General features: G+C 41.9%; 1 protein-coding gene across 1 annotated transcript in view; it reads left to right on the top strand.

The window, feature by feature from the left end:
• epb41l5 (erythrocyte membrane protein band 4.1 like 5) overlaps positions 1–16,038 on the top strand; it is a 29,599-nt gene extending 13,561 nt beyond the window's left edge. The window contains exons 12-26 of the mRNA XM_079170458.1: positions 573–742; positions 1,524–1,630; positions 1,851–1,869; positions 2,726–2,771; positions 3,116–3,237; positions 8,599–8,741; positions 9,002–9,102; positions 9,290–9,424; positions 9,731–9,798; positions 10,673–10,795; positions 11,947–12,028; positions 12,482–12,562; positions 12,975–13,037; positions 13,258–13,391; positions 13,912–16,038. Of these exons, the coding sequence (XP_079026584.1) occupies positions 573–742; positions 1,524–1,630; positions 1,851–1,869; positions 2,726–2,771; positions 3,116–3,237; positions 8,599–8,741; positions 9,002–9,102; positions 9,290–9,424; positions 9,731–9,798; positions 10,673–10,795; positions 11,947–12,028; positions 12,482–12,562; positions 12,975–13,037; positions 13,258–13,391; positions 13,912–13,981 (1,464 nt within the window). The 3' untranslated portion in view covers positions 13,982–16,038. The remainder of the gene's footprint in view (positions 1–572; positions 743–1,523; positions 1,631–1,850; positions 1,870–2,725; positions 2,772–3,115; positions 3,238–8,598; positions 8,742–9,001; positions 9,103–9,289; positions 9,425–9,730; positions 9,799–10,672; positions 10,796–11,946; positions 12,029–12,481; positions 12,563–12,974; positions 13,038–13,257; positions 13,392–13,911) is intronic.
• The last annotated feature ends 5,507 nt before the right edge of the window (positions 16,039–21,545 follow it).

Genomic DNA, 21,545 nt, shown 5'->3' with positions numbered 1-21,545 from the left:
ACACAGGTTCTCTCTATTTGGACACTAAATATGTCTGTTGTCACTACTATTAGAGGTCTTTGGGAAGTTAGACCTAAAAGGCCATGAGAGAGCACCTGGGGTCAGTCTGATAGTATTAGCAACACACGGCACACTCTGTCACTGTTGCGCCACCCATTGGTTTGTGGTCTGCCGTTTTGAAGGCTCGAGTTTGGTGTTTTGAATGTTGCCATCTTGTTTTTTTGCAACCAGAGGTGACACGAGATGGTGATGCGAAGTACAACAGAATGCTGACATATTATGGCCACCAAAATGTTAAAATTGGCTTTAATGAGCTGAAAACACAGTGGGAAAGGGTTAATATTGTAAGAAGAAAGACACACAACACCCAGACCAGACAACGCTCTGGTAGCAGCCTGTCAATCACAAGGACTGCAGGAGTTTCAAATGATCACTTATTACTGGTGAGGAACTAATGCTGTGCCATGGTTACTCTGCCTGGAGGTATCCATTATGCAAAGAAAATGTTGGTACTGTGAACTGGTCCTCTCCTCTGAATCACCCAAATCTACCCTCACACCTCTCCTCCCCAGGGCAAAGAACAGGAGCATACCTTTGTCTTCCGGATGGACCACCCCAAGGCCTGTAAGCACCTCTGGAAGTGTGCTGTGGAGCACCATGCTTTCTTTAGGCTGAGAGGGCCGGTACAAAAGAACTCCGCGAGCACTGGATTCATACGCATGGGATCCCGCTTCAGATACAGGTAACGGACCAATGGACTGGTTATAGATGCTTTTCAATGAGGCACCTTTTTCTTGAAGGACTTTAAGCCCCCTTTAAAATAACACACCAAAATCCTCACTGGGGACGCCTACTGTTTTCCTAAGTGTTTTCTGTGCAAACAAAGTTTTACAAGCAATTCTAGTAAATTGAGTATCAAACTGTTGGTTGGTTCACTTAAGAGTGTCTTTCTGTTGATCTGTACCAAAATATCTGCTGTGGTCCAAATGAGTCCTCCAGTGAGTGACTTCTATCTGAAAGAGAAATGCATGAGAATGTTAACAGTTGCAGCTGGGCCTGCTTAACAGGAAGACTTGGGGGGGGGGGGGGGGGGGTTGCCACACATTTAGAGAGCTGTGTGTTTGTTTCTGTACCATCTGTCTGAACATACCAACAGAGATAGTCCTAGTTTGGTGCACAGTATCATTCTCTGGACATGTGAGTACACACAGATACTTTAGTGGCACAAGACAGGCACTCAATGTCAACATGCCGCAGCAGCCAGCTAGTTCCCTTCTGTGTGTGTTTAAACATTACCCAGTTGGATAAGCACTGGCAGTATTGTTGGTTTTACACAGAGGTTACAGGGTTTGTTGTTAATAGAAGGTTATCGCTTGGATGAGTCCAGAGTTCAGCAGGGGTCACCGCTGTGACTTTTGATTTGCACAAGAATCATTCGGAAACGTCTCTTTTTGTATCTCATGGTTTGGCCCGCGTTGAAGTCCTTGCATGTGTGAAATGTGTTTTTGTGTTTTTGTGGCCAGTGGAAAGACAGAGTATCAGACAACCAAGGCCAATAAAGCCAGGCGGTCCGCCTCCTTCGAGAGGAGGCCCAGTCGACGTTACTCCAGAAGAACCATGCAGAACAGAGGCGAGCACAACTCTCTCACAGCACGTGTACATACTGCCTAAATACATAACAATCAATATCACAACTTAAAGCAAAACAATATACAAGCACATAGTATATACACATGAGGAATGCATGCAGCAATGGAAATATCTTACGTAAACATGCACAGACCCATGTTTCTGTATTTTAGGATCTATCTGAACTTAACACTAACTGTCTGTTTGTTGTGTTTTTACAGGAGCGTTCCATCATCAGGAGTGAGTACACTGATATTTAAACATGTGATTGTGCCTTTGCCTGATTCAATTACTTTTATCTAGCCTTTCGTTTTTAGGGTGACATTTTATATAATTTCCCGATTGTCGTAAGCACCGCTGCTGTGTGATCCTATTTGGTAAATAACAACACTGGGAGGGCTTGCACTGTAAATGTCTTATTTGTCACTTAAGAGTTCTCACGTACCGTAGCTTGAAGTGCTGTGACTCACACTCTCTTAATTCTCCCAGTTCCACCATAAAGCCTTGACTTGTAATCTCGTTGCAGAAGTAGCCTTTTGTTTTGGGGGATGTGTGTGCGGGCTAAATACATGATGTCAGTGGTAGTTTTAATCTGTCATGGGACCAGTTGACTCAAAGCATTGTGATGATTATTGCTCCTGACTGTTGGACAGTCCCAGACTGTGACAGGTCAGGTCCTTTTTTTGAGCCAACAAAGTATTTGCAATATTTAAAGCCGTGTTGAAAGGACGGAGCATTACCGCCTTGTATAAAGATGGGGATTTGCAAATTGGCTAATGGGATAACTTTGAAAAGAACACAATGAAAAAATGTGTCATAAATTCGACCAAATTGTACAACTCCATTGCCCCAAAATGTGGTTCATATGTCACAGCCTGAAGACTTCTGTGTAGTTTGCCACCCACGGTGGCTGCTCAGCCAAATGAACACGAGCAACGTGCTCTGTGAAAAGCATCACGGGAGACTTTAAGAGTCCCCGGTTTGTTTCTTTAGTGTCCTTTAGTGTTCAGACGACACAGAAAACCAGTTTAGTTAAAGGTGTTTGCTATTTTTTTTTTTTTTTTTGATAATTACTTCAATTTCTTTCTTTGCTCAGACTTCTTTCCTCCGGCAACGGAGTCAGCTCCAGCAAAGGCAACAAGGTGAGGAGCAGAACTGCTGCGTGTTTGAGTCCCTCCTCCATTATACAGGAAAACAAAACAGAGTTAGACAATGAGACCCGAAGCATCAAGTAAGAAACAAACGGCAGGATCAGTCATGGTAACTGTTTTCACATAGAAAACAAATAGTTCATTTATATGACTAGATACAGCTTAGAATATTACAATGCATTGACAACGACAATAAGGTTTAATGATGGAGAGATTGCAGCTGTGCGTTTATTTCCTTCATTCCTTCTTCCCTTTCTCAACATTCTCAATACCTTCCAATCTCATCTGTCTGTGCCGACCATATATATATTCTCTCTCTCTCTTTGCGCCTTCAGGCTACTCCCAGTAGAAGTGCCTGGTCAGCAGTGCCCGTGGTCAGCCCGGTGGCGGCGGCTGCTGCCTGTGCACCGATGGAAATCGAAGCTCTACCCAGGAGTCCTGGAGGAGAAAAGAGGAGGTTGGTACCCGAGTTCAGAGTTTATTTTCAGCTCACCTTATTTGTTAAAATAAGTGAATACACATTTGAGAGACCGGATGTGTTCAAGGTTGGATGGATGTTTTTAAGTTAAATGCCAATTATAATCTGTCATGCCAGTGGCAGCTTACTACAGTGCTCACTGATGAGGGCAACACCACCAGGTTATGCATGGTTGGAGCAGACTGAAGTGGGTGGATAGCTAGCTGTGTGTTTTTTCATGGTCTAATGCCACGAGAGTGGGTTGAAATGGCTTAACCACGGACCCGGTTTAGCTGCGACCATGGATGGCAGGAAAGAGTAAATCTTTGAATGCACTTGTGTGACGCTTTTTGTGTGTGAATGAACAAGCGAATGTGCATTGTAAATATGTATGCTCCCTGCTCTGTTCTAAACCTGCCATGTTCCCCTGTGTGTTCCAGTATTAAAATGTACTGAGGACATATTGGTCTTGTCTGGAGGCAGACCAGGTAGGTACGACCAAACGCTGAACCTCGCCATTGCTCTGGCTTTAACCAATCAGCCGCTGTGCAGTGGCGGGCTCTCTGATTCTGGCTTTGGAGAAGGGTTTTCTTCTGCCGAAACGGTCTCCTGTGATTTGTCCACTTGTGATCAGCATGAAAAGCCAACCTAATCGCTGCAGTTGATGTGATGATTTGGGGTGCGGTGCTGGGATCTGTGACGTGACTTGATTTCAGCTTTGGGACGTGTTTTCCGTTCCAGCCTTTCGGTGCATTTCAGTGTGTAGACGTCTTTACTTTCAGTCCTCTAATGTCATGTTGTGCGTCTTGTTAACCACCTGCTCCTCTTTGAACCCTCATTTCTAAACTGTTAAAGGGTTCACAAGATATTTGAGGATGAGTGGAAGTTAATCATTCTAATTAGTGATGCTAAGGACTTTTTAGTGGTGAAACGTGTGATTTTTCTTTCCCAGTGTAAAGTAGGTTCTCTTACTTCCTGGTCATACTACTCTGGCTTCTGTGGAACAAAGCTCAGGGCTGATCCTGTTTCTAGTAAAGTACGTTTCTGGTAAGTTGCACTAAGAGGATTGCCTGGCTTTAGAGCAGAGGCCCCTTTTTCTTCGTTTATTACCCTGAAAAACAGGATGCACAGACATAACCTTGGAAAGGGCCAGTGCACAGACAGAGCGATGGCCGATCACACTCATTATGCTGTATGCTCCTCTTTCAAACGTTGTTGGGTTAACGGTATATCCTAAAGGCTGTAAATACTTTCTTTTCCCTGCACGTCAACCAACTCTTTTTGTTTTGTGCGGGAAAAGCAAAGGTTTCCGATATTTTGCTTCCCAGTTAGTGTCCGTTTTCAAGTGTTATTAAACTTAAGTTTTCCAACAGAACCACTGTTCTGTTTTGTGAAGACCTACCAGGTACAGGCCCACATTACTCTGCAGTAGGCCCGTGTTGTCTGGCCTACTGCTTTATCAGCAATCCCAAGACCCAAGCCCTGCAAGTTCTTGTGTATTTTGATAAGATACTGAGTTCTGGTTCATGCTATCAGCCCATGGCAACAGTTTACCACTGACTCAGTGGGCCGGAGGAGGATGCTTTGAAAGAGACGATACCACTAATACTTCAGACTAATCCCTTTCTCCTCCCACTCCTTTCTCCCTTTTCTTTTAGTACTTAGCACTTTTAATTTGGCACGGAGCACTCGAGCGATCAATTTCCTCTCTCCCTCTGTCTGTCATGCTCCAACTTCACCAAGAGAATAAATACTAATTTTCTTAAGCCTAATGCTCATACATGTAACGTTGTGATGTGATGCCTTCATACTGATGATATAATCCAGTTTATATGTAAAACATAACGACAGATCATTCACAAGAAAGTAGTCAGTAAGAGGAGCTGTGTTTGTTTTAAGTTCATCAGACAGTTCTGAAACAAAGTGAAATGTTAGCTAATAAGCATGAATGAATGAATTGGTAATGTAAATGGCCTGTGTGCGCTCTCGTTGTTTGCATCTGTTGCCTTCTCTCTTTACGCTTTCCTCTCGTTCCTGTAAGCCACTCCCCTTCTCTTCTTCTCTCCTCTGTAACATCATCATAAGTAGATAACTTACAGATTAATGCCATTGAAATAAATTCATTGCATTTTATTCTTCCATCGCTATCAAGAGAGAGTATATGGAAAATAATGAAAGGTCAGTAAGAGTTCAGTCTGCTGTAAATCTAGTCGGATCATCAAGTCAGTCACCGTTGTACAGTGGCGGTGGGAAACCGTGCGCTCCCTCGCCTCCTGTGCTCCCAGAGGAGCCGTCGTCGTGACTAACGGCTTCCGGCTCGCAGCCTCCAACGCTGAATATATAAACACGGATTTGACATAACCCATCAGCCCTCAGCCGCTAGAGGTGCAAAGCCAGGTCAAGGAAGCTCCAGAGACACCCAGTCCACTTCACTCAACTCAAGTGTGCAAGTCACAACACACTTAGACGCCCGCTAGTGTACGGTGTACCAGAAGCAATGTGCCATAAGTTGCATGGCATGTTCAGTATCCTGACACAACCATGAAGGCCTTATTTATTTATTCATGTTGTTTAATGTTCACTGAAATATCTTTTTTTTTAAATCATCAGCAGCGTGATTTCTCTTGCCAAGCCCTGATTTAAAATAACATGGAGCTCTTAGCACGACAGTAGAACCTCCTCAAGAAATCCTGTTTCTCATAAATGCGAGGACAAGACGACAAGGTTAACCTGCACGTCGGTCCACATGCAATGAATTACACTTCAAAGGACGACGCTCCTCCTCTTTCCGACTCATCTCATCAGCTGCCTCCAATTCTCTTCTGCTCCTCCCCTCTTCTTTAAACCTGTCAAACGGTTTCTCCTTATTCTCTCTCTCATTCATTTGCATACAATCTCTTTCTCATCTATGCTGTTTTTCATTCAATGCTTCCCTTCCTCTCCCGCCAGTCTTGCTTGTGGTTTACCTACACTCCCCCTCACTCACTCCCCCCCCCCCCCCCCCCCTTCCCCTTGTCATTGTCCTCCACCCTGTTCTCCTCAGGTCTCCTCTCCTCCACCCTTCATGCTCATGTCTCGTCAAAGCTCCCCCACAAGGAGCTGGACAGATCCGAGGAACTGCCAACGGTCTTGCCCTCTGTACTGACATGAATTGGACAGCACACTAGTAAATGGGGAATGGCTCGGCAGTGGCTCGCCCGTGGAAACACTTCTGTGGCAGTGGCTGCACCACACGGAAGGACACATTTGGTGTGAATGCAGTCGTGCCTTTTTTTTAACTGAAGCGTTCCTCCACACAAACCGCTCAAAGTATCACGTATTCCGTCACAGACTGACGCCGCTCCAAGCGTGCCATCACACTGGATGCCGCCCTTCTCAATGTTTCACTCAACTCCCTCCACTCGTCCTCGACCCTTCCTCCATAGACAATCCTGGAAGCTTCTTTCCTCTTTTCTCCGTCACCTTCTACACTTTCTTTGTCTCTCTCATTCTGTGTCCTCGCCCCCTTTCCTTCCTCTGTCCTTCACTTTTAACCTTGTGGTGAAACTGGCAGGCTGGGGGGGGGGGGGGGGGAGATGGTATCAATGTGAGGCTTAGGAATTCAACTCCACTTTCGACTCCGTCAGGAAACAATAAGTCACATAGTTCCTGCCGGGAGGGTTTGACTCTGTCCGCTTTTGTTCCCAGTGTCGGCCTCTCAAAATTAGTATTTCAAACACTGTTGCTGCGTTAGTTCCATCAAATGATTTTTAAAATATGATTTTATCTATTTTGCATTTAATCTGTTCTGCACATTTTATGAATCTGCTGCTGTTTTTAAAAGGTAGTTTGATAAGAAGGTCGATATCTTTCTCGTCTGTCGTGTAGAGAAGTTGTTAACTTGGCACAAAAAGAACTAGCTTTTTGTTCCTGAACACACCCTGGACTCTATACTCTTACTTAAAATTGAAAATGACCTTCTCATCCAACATTTGGCAAGAAATCCAACAAGCACAATCCCATTAAGATGTTCAAAAGTGAATCGAAATGTAATGTAAATTGTTTATCTACACAGCTACAGTAGTGTGGAGATAGTTGGTTTTTCTTTAGCTACACCTCAACTACATCACTGTACAATGTGTTCTTGCACAGTTCAACCAATGAAGATGATTTCATAATGTGATTGCTTAGTTAAATGTTTACAACATAGCTCCGACCAAAGGCTGTATATCTTTCTGAACAGCGTTTAAAATCATTTCAGAGAATAAAGACGGGATCACTCTTGATTGAGAAGACTATGTAGTTGTGTGTGTGTGTTTGATCAAAATGAAGCAGAGTAACAAAGGAAATCTATACACGACTTTTAGGATTGAACATGACAAGAATCACTTTAATGCTCAGAACCTTTGGGTTGTTGTAAAAGATGATCACCTCCCAATGAAATCTCTTAACTGTGCATGTGCTGCATTTATTATAAATACACAATACAATGCATTGTGTTTACTGCCCACATACGAGGATGCATCCTCACTGTTTCCTGCATGGATTACCTAACATGTGGGAGTGTTTATGTACATTTGGTTAGTGAGTGCTCAGGAAAAGTGTCTTCATATCTTTGTGTGTGTGTTTGTGCCTAAGCTGCTGTGTTCTCAGGCAGTATAAGTAGTAATAATAAGTAATATATATACTTCTCATGTTTCACTGTGTCTTCAGGCTACAGAAATATGAGGTAATTACTTTGCTGCTGGAAAAGCTTCCACCAAAATCCATGTATCAAATGTTCTGCTTCAAGTCGCTTCAAATTCTCTCAATATTACACCACATCTTCCCCTCCAAGGTTATGGTCTGATTTGCTGACTTATTTCCACTGACTGAATCATGCTTCTTTACCTCTTGAGAAGACGTTTTCACCAATTATTTATTTAAAGAGCTTCCCTCTTGAACACACAGGTCCTTCATCTTTCTGGTAGAAGGAACAGTAACAGACTGTCTTCGTACTTTCTTGAGTTCCTGATAACAAAAATGTTTTTTTTTATTTTAAATACGATGGATGCATGGCTATACTTGCCAAACACCTATGAATTTTTACGTTTTGCTTTTGCCAGACGTTTTTCCAAATACAATGGCCTTCTATTCGTCCTGTTACATTTTTGTAAAGTTTGTTTGTTGGAAGTTATTCCAAAATTGTCTAATGAAAATTGTCATCATGGGCCAGTTTTGACATCTTTGCAGAGTCCATTCATGTCTTATGGGTGTCGCAGGTAAGTTGTACAGCTGTCTAATATAACACTTGCATTATCTCCTCCAGTGTTTCAGTTTATATTTAAATATGATTATGCCACTTCTTTCATATCCTCCTCCTCTCCTGTTTCCTGTCTCTAGTACGCCCGCGGCCGCTGACCTGATGGAGACGTGCATCGATGATGTCCTCAGGGCTCCTGTCGCTTCCCCCGAGACCGCTGCAGACGAGGCCGGACCGAGCTACGCCTATGCTGCCACCGGGGAAGATCCTCTCAGCCTCGCTGGTGAGGCCGCAGAAAACCCTAAAATACCACACAGTGAAAAACAATGAACTCCGTAATCGGATTTAGAAGTCCGATCTCAAAATAAACCGGTGTAATCCTATGAATACCCCTATAGTATATATGAACATGTACTTGGCACTACTGGCACCACCACTTATACTCTCTCCCGTCTTATTCACATCTTTATTGTGCATGCACTGAATGATTCAAATGCAGTTCTATGGGTTTGTGTTTTAAGTTTTAACGCCGTGTCTCTCCAGAAGCAGCCGCTCGTCTGAAGCAGCTGGAGTTGGAGTTTGAGAGCAGTCCGCTTCTTGGTACTCTGAAAAATGTCAACGTTAATATGGCCATGAACAATCTGGTGAGCATTTTGTTAATAATATAGTATTTAGGTTAATTTTGTAACTTTTATCCCAGGACCAGAAGACACGTTTTATTTGCTTCCAGCCCCAGCATAGAGACGTTACAGCAGGGATAGCATCGCTATGTTTGGTTTGTTCAGAAGTAATAACCATATGTTTTTGTATGGGATGTGTGTGCTCCACCAGGAGGACGTGGTGAAGCTCACAGAGAAGTGTGGTCTGAGCAGCACAGGTAGTAGTCCAGCTGTCACTCCACTGTGCGTCCCAGAGGATCTGAAGAGTAACATCCTGAAAGCACAAGTTGAGGCGGCTGCCCTGAAGGTGAGCAACAGACCCCACACAACTGGCTGCATGTTATCCTTTAGTGATCGCACTTTAATGCTTCTAATTTGTGTACCTTCATGTATCTGAAATGATGGCATTCAGCCGGGGCCTTTCTGCCTTTTCATGGTCTAACAATGAGGGCTTCAGTGTCGTCATCATAGCGGCAGTATGTCAGTAATGTGCAAAACATCCATGTTAATGTCACAGTGGCGATGTTATTCTGCTGTCCTGTGAGTCGGAGATGAATGGCTGTATTTGTCCTCTACCTGATGAATCTCTCTCTCTCCCTGCTCCGCTGTGTAGGGATCTTTGGAGGAACATGTCCTAATTGTTGGAGATAAAAACTGTAACTTGCAGGAGGCTTCAGCCAGGTATGACCACACACTGGAATAATTAGATTTGTTAAAGTACAGTCTGTAGATGCATAATTATAATGAATTGTGGGAAGTGATATTTCTTAAACTTAGCTCACTTATGTTATTCAAATTATGAATAAAACAATGTGTTTCTGCTAAGGCTCCCAAAATGTATTCAACCATGGAAAACATTTAGTTTATTTCGTCCTTTCGGCTTCAAATCGTCTGTCCTTTAAAAACAGTACAGTAGCCTACAGTCAGTCAGTGCAGAGAAAACATGGACAGGAGAGAAGCTATTGTCACTTGTGCTCTATTGTCTTGAAATGTGGGCCTATTTCCCTCCTCCTCCGTCTCCCCTGAGTCATGCCAACTGTCAACACATTGTCTCAGCCAATCTGGGCACTGCCTGCTGCCAGAGCTGATCAGCCGCTTGAATATTCATGAGGATTATTAGCGTTGCTCAGAAAACATTACATCACCTTTCAGCTCGTTCTTACAAGCACGGCTCCACAGCTTGTCAAGCAAATCCCTGCTTTGTATCAGAGGCAGTAAGTGGCTCAGGATGATGGGGGGGATGAGCCACGTTAAGATCTGTTAAATGCAGTGTGTGTGTGTGTGTGTGTGTGTGTGTATATATATATATATATATATATATATATATATAATCTATCCTCCAGTTCTTATTTAAAAAAAATCTGTTTAAATGTTCTTCCGTGTACCATATTCAAATATTGATTCATGATGAATTTGCTTATTTTATTGTGATAATATTTTACTTTACTGTGAAAGGATTGGTTTGACTTTTTGTTGACTATTTTATGCCGAAATTGCGCATCGAGTAGAAACACAAAATCACTGGCACAAAACAAGCGCATGTGTCTATTTTCAGGTTGAAGGTGCGTACGGGGCGGATGGGCAGTAACTCGTCTCTGTCCGTCAGCACTCGACCCGAAATCCAAGACTCCTGGGACCTGCTCAAGTCAGCCTCACTGGTCTCATCAGCAGGGGCCAGGTCAGTCTGTGTGTCTCTATGTACGAAATGCTTTAAAATATATATAAATATATATTTGTATATGCAAAGTTAAAAACTGCACACACTGGGATTTGTCTACCTGGTAAATTCTGAGTATATGTATTCATTATTCGCTCTGTGGCTGAAGAAATGTGAGAGTGTGAACCTGGGAGACAGGCTCAGCTAAGGAGGGAATCTTTGACGCTGCAGATTCCTAATCCTTCTAAAAAAGGACAGACACACACGTTATATCTGTTTTCTCCATTCTTTAAGTCAAACGATAGATTTACTGATTACTACACTGTCCAGATTAGGATGCAGTAAATTGATATTGCTCACTGTGCCTACAACTTTAAATACATCTTATGTAACAATCGTTGTCATTTAATTTAACCTACTTCAGCTGTTAGGACCTTGAGAGTAGGAAGAAACAAAAGGCTTGGACCAGGAATGAATAAAAGAGGATAGAAAACAGTTAAAAGTAAGGATATAAAGATTGTATTTGGAGAGTAAAAACAGCATTCAGATTACGGTGCAAACCTAGTGTTCCTTCAATAGCATCGACTTAACTTAACTAATTCCTGCACCCTCACTGTACTATTTATAGAGACCCGCCCCCTAACAGAGCATCAAACAAATATAATACTCACAATATCGGTCCAAGACAGAAGGGTTGCTCGTTCTTAGTGGTCTTTGCTGACATCTGTTGGCATGTTTTAGCCATGCGTGTGCGTGCGCGTGTGTATAATCACATGACTTGAGTTCTGCCTGGATACTTCTGCCGTCTCTGCTCAATAAGTGTTTACAGTAGGATGACGCAAAATGCAGACGCTTGACCAGACAATCCACAAAGGCTGCATGGCCTCAGGCTCATTGATGCAGTAAATGCTCTGCTATCCAGGCTGTTTGTCTCCGACTGTCTGCTGAATGTAGACTCATGCTGGGCTGAAACAATAAATGGATCAATCAATTAGTCAATCATAGGACATCTATCAAGAGCAATTTTAAAGAGATTTCTTTAATCATGTGAACAAGAAATATGTATCATAAATGTACCAATGAAATATGCTTGAACTTACGTTTGTACCAAGGAGGAGGAACTTGAAATGCATTTCTGTAATTGTTTCTTTCTCTTTTTCTCTGCTCATCAGTGCCGAGAGGCTCGCTGAAGATGTAAACCCCTCTGTTCCCAAGATGCCCTCTGAGTCTGCCGGCGAAGGCATGGCACCAAAGGTAAGTCATAACATTGGATTTATTCCACGTCATGAGGGTACTCGTAACCCCGTCTCACTGTGACGGCTCTTAAACCTGAAGGATCTCTGTTTAAAGTGGCAGAAGATAACTTTGCAACTTCTCTCCCCATCGCGTTTCCAAGTGATACCATTGTTGGTGCCGCTGTTGCAAAGACGATCACATCGCTTCCCTTTTCTTTGGAGTCTGACCCGCGACCATTAATGCAGTCAGCAACATGGCTAACCTCTGTTATTATTGTATAGCCTTCAGTTAGATCGCGGCCCAGAGTCAAGACAGAATTGCACAGTGAAAGCGAGGCGTAATCTAAACTCTGATGGTGTCATTATTATGTGTGCATGCTGCTTTTGTTTCTCCTCTTTTATCTTGTGTCGTGTTGAGAATTGGAGAAGTTTCTTCTTTTATGTGTTGTGGTGCGTTTGTGTCCTTCTGCAGGTTAAAGCAGAGGAAGTTGACCTGCAAAACGTCGCCCCACTGTCTGACAACCTGATTGATTTCACTGATCCAACTCCTGTGGTCAGTCACAGTCCTATTTGTGAAAGCACCTTTTGTAAAAGGACAGGATTTATTGAGGAGGAACGATTAGTCACTGCAGGGAGTAAACCACTGACCTTTTAACTCAAGACAATCTCCGTCTCACCACCCACCTGGACCCACTGTGGTCTGTTTACGTAAACGCCAATGACGTATAAGGGTCTGGTAGGATTGTCTCATTGGGGAAGAGTTCAACCACTAACCTTGTAACTGTGTTCTGAGAGACAAGTGGAAAAAGAGGAGTAAGAATAAAACAAGAACTGTGATTGGCCCTAAGTGTGAGAGTTAGCAGTGATCTATTGAAGTAAACCTGAATCTGTGAGTGAAGGTGGTAGAATGCACCACCATAATTTAATATGGTCAATATAAACATCCTGATCATTCTGTCTCACAGCTACCACCAGTGCAGCAGCCCAAACCTCCCATCACACCTCGCTGGATCATTCCTTCAACCGCTGTGAGTGATCGATCTCTGTATTCTCACGTTCAACTGTCTACCTGGAGGTTTTCATGTGTATTTAATTACTTAAATTTGTCTCCATTGTCCTGAAACGGATGATGCAAGGCTCACTGTTTGTTTTCCTCATGCACTTGCGTAGCTGCTGCTCACACTGGCTGATGTAGAAGCTATGTAGAGAATGACCTCCTTCCTTCTCCCTCATCCCCGTCTAATGCAGCCTCCTGGCGTCTTTACTAACGGCCTCCTCGACCTCGACCCCCCCGCTAAGGGCCTCCTCCCTGCAGATGGGGGAGCAGCTCTCACCCCAGTCCTCCCCCGCCTCGCTCACACGCGTAACGCCATCTCCGCCAGGTAAAACTCTTTTAGATTTGCTTTTAAAGCAAGCTTGGTAGTATGCTGACCCCTGCTGATCATGCAGGGAAATGCCTCCCTTTTTAGCTGAAATCCCGACGCAAATGAGTTCCAAGTGGACCGAATCACTTGCAACTCTTGCTTGGTTTTGCTATTTAGAGAAATCATGAGCTCTGTATCTGTCTGTAAAACACAGCTAGTCACTGCAGAGGAGTCTTAAATACAAATGTGAAGTGCTTTACTTTAGTATTTCCATTTTATGCAACTTTATACTTCTACTCCACTACAAGTCAGAGGGAATTTCTAAATGATGTTAGTTATGCACTTCACCATGTGATGGATACTTTTTCTCTGTTCCTTATCTTAGTTGTATTTGTATTGAATTCATTCTTCTTAAAGCATAATGTTTCAGGACCCATACTTCTCAGTCAACATGGTGGTGAATGTTTGATGCTTTTAGCAGCAAAGTGGTCTCCGTCTCTGATGCAGTCCTTCTGCCATCTATCCCTGTGTCGCGCAGCACTGTGGGTCAGCAGCCAGCCTCTGAGGATGGAGCCAAACCCAGAGGTCTCCTAACCACTGAGCTCTGATGGAGAAACGAGGAGCGGCCATTACCACCTTCCCACCTCCCCTCCCTCACCCCTCACCCCCCTCCCTCACCCCTCACCCCTCCACACAGTGCTGAACACTGAGGGCTCAGAGGAAAGTTGGAACCAGGGAAGAGGCAGCTTACAAAACAGATTGGACAAACTGAACATAGTGCACAGGAGAATAATAGGAATATGATGACAGTTTTTCAAGATAACAAGACACAAAGCTTAGTTAAAACAAACATTTAGCTCCGGTATGAACATCTGAAGAACACCTAACTTGTGAATCTCCTGTATGAGTTCACTGACAGTGACCTGCAATTTGCTTAATCCATCCAGTCAGCCAAACCTCTGTCTCTCATAACGGGCACCACCTCCTCGTCGGTAAAAAGTGATGAAAAGTCTTTTTACTCAACTTGTTTGCTACGGAGGTCACGTTGTGGCTGACGCATTAAGATCTCTTGACACTGTAAGGTATGATGCGTAAAAGCATCCGGCTTCCGACTCGAAGGGAAGTTTCTCTCTTTTCTTTCTTTCTTTCTTTCTTTTTTTTTTTAAATCATGCTGTTTTATTTCTGGTTATTCACACCACTGGATCACTGCTACACTGAGCTTGTCTGTACACGCACGGATCACACAGAATGTAGCGCTGCTGTGCTGAAGTACACTGGATGAAGGACGAAAAGAAATCTACAAAAAGACAGACAGTGACTTTAAATGTTGACTCTAAGAGATGGAAACCTGGACTCTTAACATGAAGTATTGATGTGATACTGTACTGTCCTCGTAGCACACGACAAACCCTTTAAATCCAGTCGGTACTACGCGTGAAACTCGTCTGTTGGCAGCCACTGGATATGAAAACGTCACTGGATTATTTTTGCAACACTGGACCTTGAAATTGACGTTTTGCATTGGATGACAATGTAGTTGACCACTTTAATGTTTTTTTTTTTTTTATTCCGCTTTTACGTTTCCTGTTTGACGGTTTTTAATTTGCTCATAGCAGGACTTTTGAATTCACACATTTTCGTAGCAGCATGATGAGCGGTTGAACATCACTAATGAAACTCTTTTTGGACCCAGTTTGTTCTGTTACTTTGTAAACTCTTATCATGACTTTGAGTGAAGATAAAAGTTTTAACAGTTTGTGTAAAATGTGATCCTATACTTCGTTTTCACTTGAAATCGCTGTCTCTACCTGCGGCCATTTTTTATTTACAGCCATTTTAAATTGGCAATGTTGAATGCAAGAGGCTGCTCATTTGCTTTTGAAACCAACGTTTTTGTCCATCTGAATTCATTTAAAGACCGTAATCTCCCCCCGTTATAGAACATGGCTCCTGGACTTAATATGCTGGAGCTACTACCCTGCCTTATGGAAATGAATGTATTCAAATCGTCTCATCTGAGAATGCTGGAGATGCCACACTATGAAAACTTGTTAAATTCTCAAATGCTGATATGGTTTATAACTGGAGGAAAATGTGTGAAATATCTTAAAAGCTGATTTTATACGTGTTGTATTGAGGCCTAATACTACATTTTTCTGAGTTATTAATGAAATGTATCACATTGACTCTTAAAAGATAGGCTTTAAAAACAAGTCAATACATCATAATCACTAAGTCTAGACCCTCATTTAAGTTATGTCTGTAGGTTTTACATGATCTGTCTTGAACAAGGGAAGCTGACTGTTTTTACGTCTTCTTAGCCGCGACGGTTATTTATGCTACGATTCGCTGTTCAAATGTTACATGTTGTCCAAAAGTGTTGTAGCGTACAGTTTTAATGTATTGTCAGTGTAATGGCATCAGCTGGCTGTAGATATGAAGTAGATTTATATATATTTTTTTTGAAAATGATGTTGGCAGTATTGTTACTACACACGGAGAAGGTTTCTGCATTGAGGTGTTCTCTAATTACAAGAAGAAGTAGGAGACTTATTACTGATCGAGCTGACTGGAAAACACACAGATTGTGACCTTTTCAAATGCAATTTTATATAAACTTTTTTTTTTTTTTCTGGAATACCTGATCATGATTCAGTAAAGCTTTGCTACAGTAGGAGTCAATTGTTTTTCATTCATTTTTACTGTTTGGCTACTTATTGATTATTTACCTACAGTTTGATTTTTTTAGCAACAATCTCATTTACTGCTGTGAACCACATGGGAATCAAACCAGCTCTGGAACAATGATCTGGTTCACGCTGAGGTAAAAAACACAACAGTCCTGTTTAAATGGACTTGCCCTTAACTATCTGTCTCGTATCTTTGTCACAAATGTAGCAGTAACCACTGACTCATCCGCCTCAAGGTTTAAATATATTCAAACTTTTTAAGCGCATCATCCGAAAACATCTGCATGGTCTTCTTAGATCTTAGTAAAAGGGATAATTTGGATGTTTTAAAGTGGGGTTGAATTAAATAAGCCTATTTATCCATAGTCGGTGTATTACATACAGTAGATGACAGTCGGCACGACCCCAGTTTGGAGAAGCAGACGGGTGTTAAAGCTCAGAAGCAAAGCAATGGTCTGATGCGGACGGCGGCAGCAGCTAAATGTATTTTAGACGCCTAAAATAAAGGTCCACCAGAATCAGTTTGTACATACTCAAAACATACTTGTGTCATCCATAACATTACAAATGTATTGTCTATAGAGCAGTTCCACAATTTATACTGGATGACATCACACATTAGAGTATTTGTTTTTATATTTCTGGACCGTTTTAGACCATGTATGAAAATAAAAAACTAAGAGTTCATCTAAAGGACGTTCAGCCTGGTGAGCGGACCAAATGTTTTGTTAACATGTCGGCGCTGTAGAAATTCAAGTCTCGGTGATTCACGTTTTATACAGATTTTAACAGTCTATATGTATGTTAGCCAATTCACCACTGGATGGCAGCACAGCACTATTTTGTTGTACTATTTTCCTCATCACCACCACTCCAATTCAGATCTCCACCTCATAACTGCAAATGCACATACCTCATGCTCAACTAATCTCTAAGCTACTGCAACACAACAATTGGGACTATGACGGTAGACTCTTCCTATTTATGCCCATGAATGTCATCAAGCTGAATAAATACCCTTTAAAGATGGCACGGTTGATTGTATTTTACATTAATAATCGAGATGCAACATTTCGCATTTTATTATCACACTGCAGCACACTGTAAACAATGACATTCTGAGCACACACACTCTGCCTTTGCATTTCATTTTCAACTGTTAAAGGTTGTGTTTGCTCATTTATTTAGGCATAGACTATTGTACTAAATAGGTATGACCTCTTTAAAGACCAGAAGTTACAGCAGCGTGTGGTTTACCTTCTGGTGAGATAAAGTAGCTCATAGACGGAACTAGCTAACCTCTATGTGAATGTACTGGCTCAGCAGAAGTGGATCTTTTTCTTTTTTTTAATCAACAAATCATTTTCTTATCTGATAGATTAGAAAAAAAATCGACACAAATGGAACCGAGTAGTGTAAGTAAAGAGGTTTTCACTGAATATTTCCCCCTGCAGATGCTATAAATCACAGTCTAATAGCTCCAGGTCCAAGATTAGTGTCTCGTTTGCACAGGGAAGTCTGTTAATCAGATTCGAGATGAGCGATGTGTTTTTGTGATAGTGGATTGGTGTAAGAGGGGTGAACAAAAAAAACAAACAGTAATGTTTACGCACGCTTCTCATTTTTTTTTTACAAACGAACTGTCCGTCATCTCTTCAGCTGCTTCATTTAAAGAACCAAACACATCATCTGCTTTTGAGGCAAGATGAATACACTTTTAAAGACTCATTATACTGAACCACAGTTCAGTGACTGTTGCCTAGTAAAAAAAAAAACTGTTCTTTCAGCTCGAAAATCCTCAATAAGTACCAGAATACAAGCAAAGACTTTTGCTGTTATTTGTCAATTGCCATATTGGTTTACATTTCAAACTGCAGTGATTTGAAGTTGATTGACTGCGACCGGTCCCATGCTACAGAGCAATACATAGTTGGACCATTATTAAACAGCAGACAGCATACAGCTCAATAACTCAGCCAAGACTGCTCCCCTCAGCAGATGGGCCGACTTTCCCCCCACCTTGCAAATGAATAATTGATTACGTACATGGACCTTATGCCAGGTCATGATTGCTTAAGCATGCTCAAAGCTCTGGGTGGATTCATGGAGATTTGGCGCGGGGCCCGTGTCCTGATGTCACCAGTTCAGATCCAAATAAAGCAAAGATAAAGTCCTCTCTTACATTTTTATATTCGTTCAGGATGGATATCGGTGCTGTTTTTTTTTTGATTATAAGCCTTGTTGATAGTTTGATGGCCAGCTGTTAGAGATGGATTCATTCAATTTAAGGTTTTAAGACCAGAAAAAGCTATAATAGAAGAACTTCAAGGTTTTAACCCAACAGGCTTAAACATCTTAATGAAATGGTAAGATGTTAGCATTGCACCAACTTAAGTGCATCTGTTATCTTAGTAATTACACTTTGTTGTAGCTTAATTGTTGGTTATTTACATGAGACAGGGTATTTGGTGCCATCAAGTAAATGCCATTGCTTGTTATACTTTCTATCCATATACATATTAATATCTGTTTTTGTGTTTCCAAATTGTAATTCCTCAAAATGGTTATTACTTATGGTCAGTATAACCTATTTTTTGTTCCCACTACTTGAACACCAAGAATAATGTGTATTTGATCCTCCATCTCAACGATATTATGCACAGATTACAGCAGCGGCACCGCTAACCTGAGCGATAAAGATCGACCAATATCAACAACTACGGTGACTATGATTGTACTGATTATGTATCTTAACATCTTGCACCCGAGAGCCTTTGCTTGCTTTGGTAAGCTAGCAATGTAATGTGATTTACCAACGGTTAATGTTTCTGTAGCATAAATGAACCGCTAGCGGTAAATTCATTGCTTTAACTGGATCTTTCCTGTAACCCCTAAAAAAGAGAAAGAGGGAAATATAGAGCTATTCTTTGGCTGCTGTCTATTTAATTTATTTACATGTTTTATTGTGTTTGTATATCTGTCAGGCGAAGTCTTGACTCTGACACCAAACGTTAGCATGCTAACTGCGGTTGTCTGGCGGGAAAGACAATGGGGGGCCGGAGCCAGTGTTCTCAATCAATACACAGTCTGCTAGTTACCAGCTAGCTTACAGCTAACCTCGGTACGTGCTTTGGTTGTTTGGGGTGAATAAACCTGGACTGCACAAATGTTTCAGTGGTCACATTTGCTTGCTTTTTCATATGAACACACCTTTAGCAGAGACTTCATAGCCCGTATTGCTTCAGAGTCTCCCATTAAATCTCAGATCTGAGATTAGACCAGAAACCTGTACCGAGCTGGATTTGTGTCTTCCTAATTAAAACCAGTTTTCACACTCTGGGTAAAAACCCAGATGCTGATGAAACGTACTCTACAGCTGCCTTCACATCTGTCCCCATTGTTTCTCATTGTTTTCTCTGTTCCGACTGTCAGATCCTGACGAAGCTTCCTGTTGCTGCAGGATAAACTGACCTTGGTGAAAAAGTTTCATCCAGCAAAAGATGAACAAATGGTGGAGCATCTGGACGGCAGGGAGAAAGTGAGAGCTAACGATGTTTGTGTGGAAGGTTTTCTTTGGAGGGAGAGCTTTTAGAGACCGAACAGATCCGTTGGCTTTTCCTGAAGATGAGCGACACAGATTCTAAGCCGAGGGAATGTGTTAAATATGAGTCTCTCACTGGACTACTGAATACGTTTGTAGCCTCCCCTTCCCATTTGCCCACGCTGGCTCTTAAAGAGGCCATCTGTAAAATCACAGGTAGCTCACATTAATAGTTCACTATATCATTAATCATATGAAATAGGGTATAAAACCGTTAGAACCGTAACGTTTCCATGTTCTTCATGCTTTGTCCTGGTCTGCTGAAGTCTGTTTTGCACTGCTGGTACAGCAGCTAACTGAACAATTAGAAAATTGATTAGTCTACTAGTAGTATCATAGATAATATTCAGTTAATACAATTCATTTCCACGTATCCGTCATTACGGCACAGACCTAAATGCAAATGAATAAAAATGCCGCATCAAGTTTTAAGTCGTAAGAGCTGTAGAATGTGCAGTTTATCCCAACGTTTATCACAATCCATACATCACAACAGAGGAGTGGCGGATTAGATAAGAAAATAGAAATACAATTAACGGTGTGGCAACATACAGACAGAAATCAGACGAAAAAAACAAGACAATCCACATACGTTGATTAATGAAAGCATCAAAAACATAAACTGTAGGTATTGAGAGTGCATGGAGTGGTAAAATAAATATATATATACTAATTAACAAAGATACACCATTGTTATCTGCCAGCAGCATTCTTCTCATACCTTTTTGCTGTAACTTGTGTTTTCATATTTTTCATAGGGGGAAGTAGACGGCACGCGATCGGTCCATTTTATGGGAAGAGTGGAATGACGGAGTTCACCCCCCAGGTCTAAAGGGTATCGAGAGGACCTAAATATTCAACAGGTAAACTCTGGTACAAAGAAAAGACTCTCTCTCCCTCCCTCCCCTTACACACACACACACACACACACACACACACACACACACACACACACACACACACACACACACACACACACACACACACACACACAGATGAGATTCTCTCTGTCAGTCATTACAATAAAGGCTATTGTGCTGTTTGGCGAGCTGTTGGAGGAGATAGCATTCTCTGACGGCATTTTGAAAAGAAGCTTATACATCTCAACTATCAAAATGGCTTCATAGCCTTGGCGGATGTGTATGTGTGTGTGTGTGTGTGTGTGTGTGTGTGTGTGTGTGTGTGTGTGTCTGTGTGTGTGTTTGTGTGTGTAAGAGAGCGCGTGTCTGGTCGGTGTGAGGAGGTATTCACAGTCAAAGCTTTGAGATGATAAAGACGTGAGTGAAGGTAACTGATCCCTAAAGGGCTGCATTGTGTCAGTAAAATGTCTATTATATGCATTTGAATGTGTGCCAGGTGAGGTTACACACACACACACACACACATACACAGTAACTGTATGCCATAAGAAAAGGTGAAATCCCTTTCCAGCATATTTAAAAAGATGGATTGGCAAACAGCACACAATATGTGACAGGTTTGGTCCTGGGAATCATATTTATTGATCATGATTTTAACTACTTAAATGCATTTCTAACATTATTTCACTTTGCATTGGTCCATGTGATTCTGTACTTTTATTTGCATGCTGCCAACCGGACACGACGACCCTGTTTGCCAGCGCTTTCCACAACCTCAATGCAGATGTTGCTCCACATCTGCTGGATGTGTAAATAGGGAACTGTTTGCTATCGCATTTGCCTTATTAGCTTTATGACGTGATCAGATGTAAATATGTTTGAAACTGGTTCCACTGTCCCCGAATGACAAGAAAATGTAGTGTTTGGTTAAGTTAAAGAAACCTAAATTGATAACTTGTGTTATGAAATGACCACGGTCGTGGTTAAATGTATCATTGTTGGTAGGTGACGGTGTGCTTT

This window comes from Pholis gunnellus, assembly GCF_910591455.1.
Source record: "Pholis gunnellus genome assembly, chromosome: 12".
In the NCBI taxonomy this organism is placed as follows: Eukaryota; Metazoa; Chordata; class Actinopteri; order Perciformes; family Pholidae; genus Pholis; species Pholis gunnellus.
This window is presented reverse-complemented; position numbering and strand designations above follow the sequence as displayed.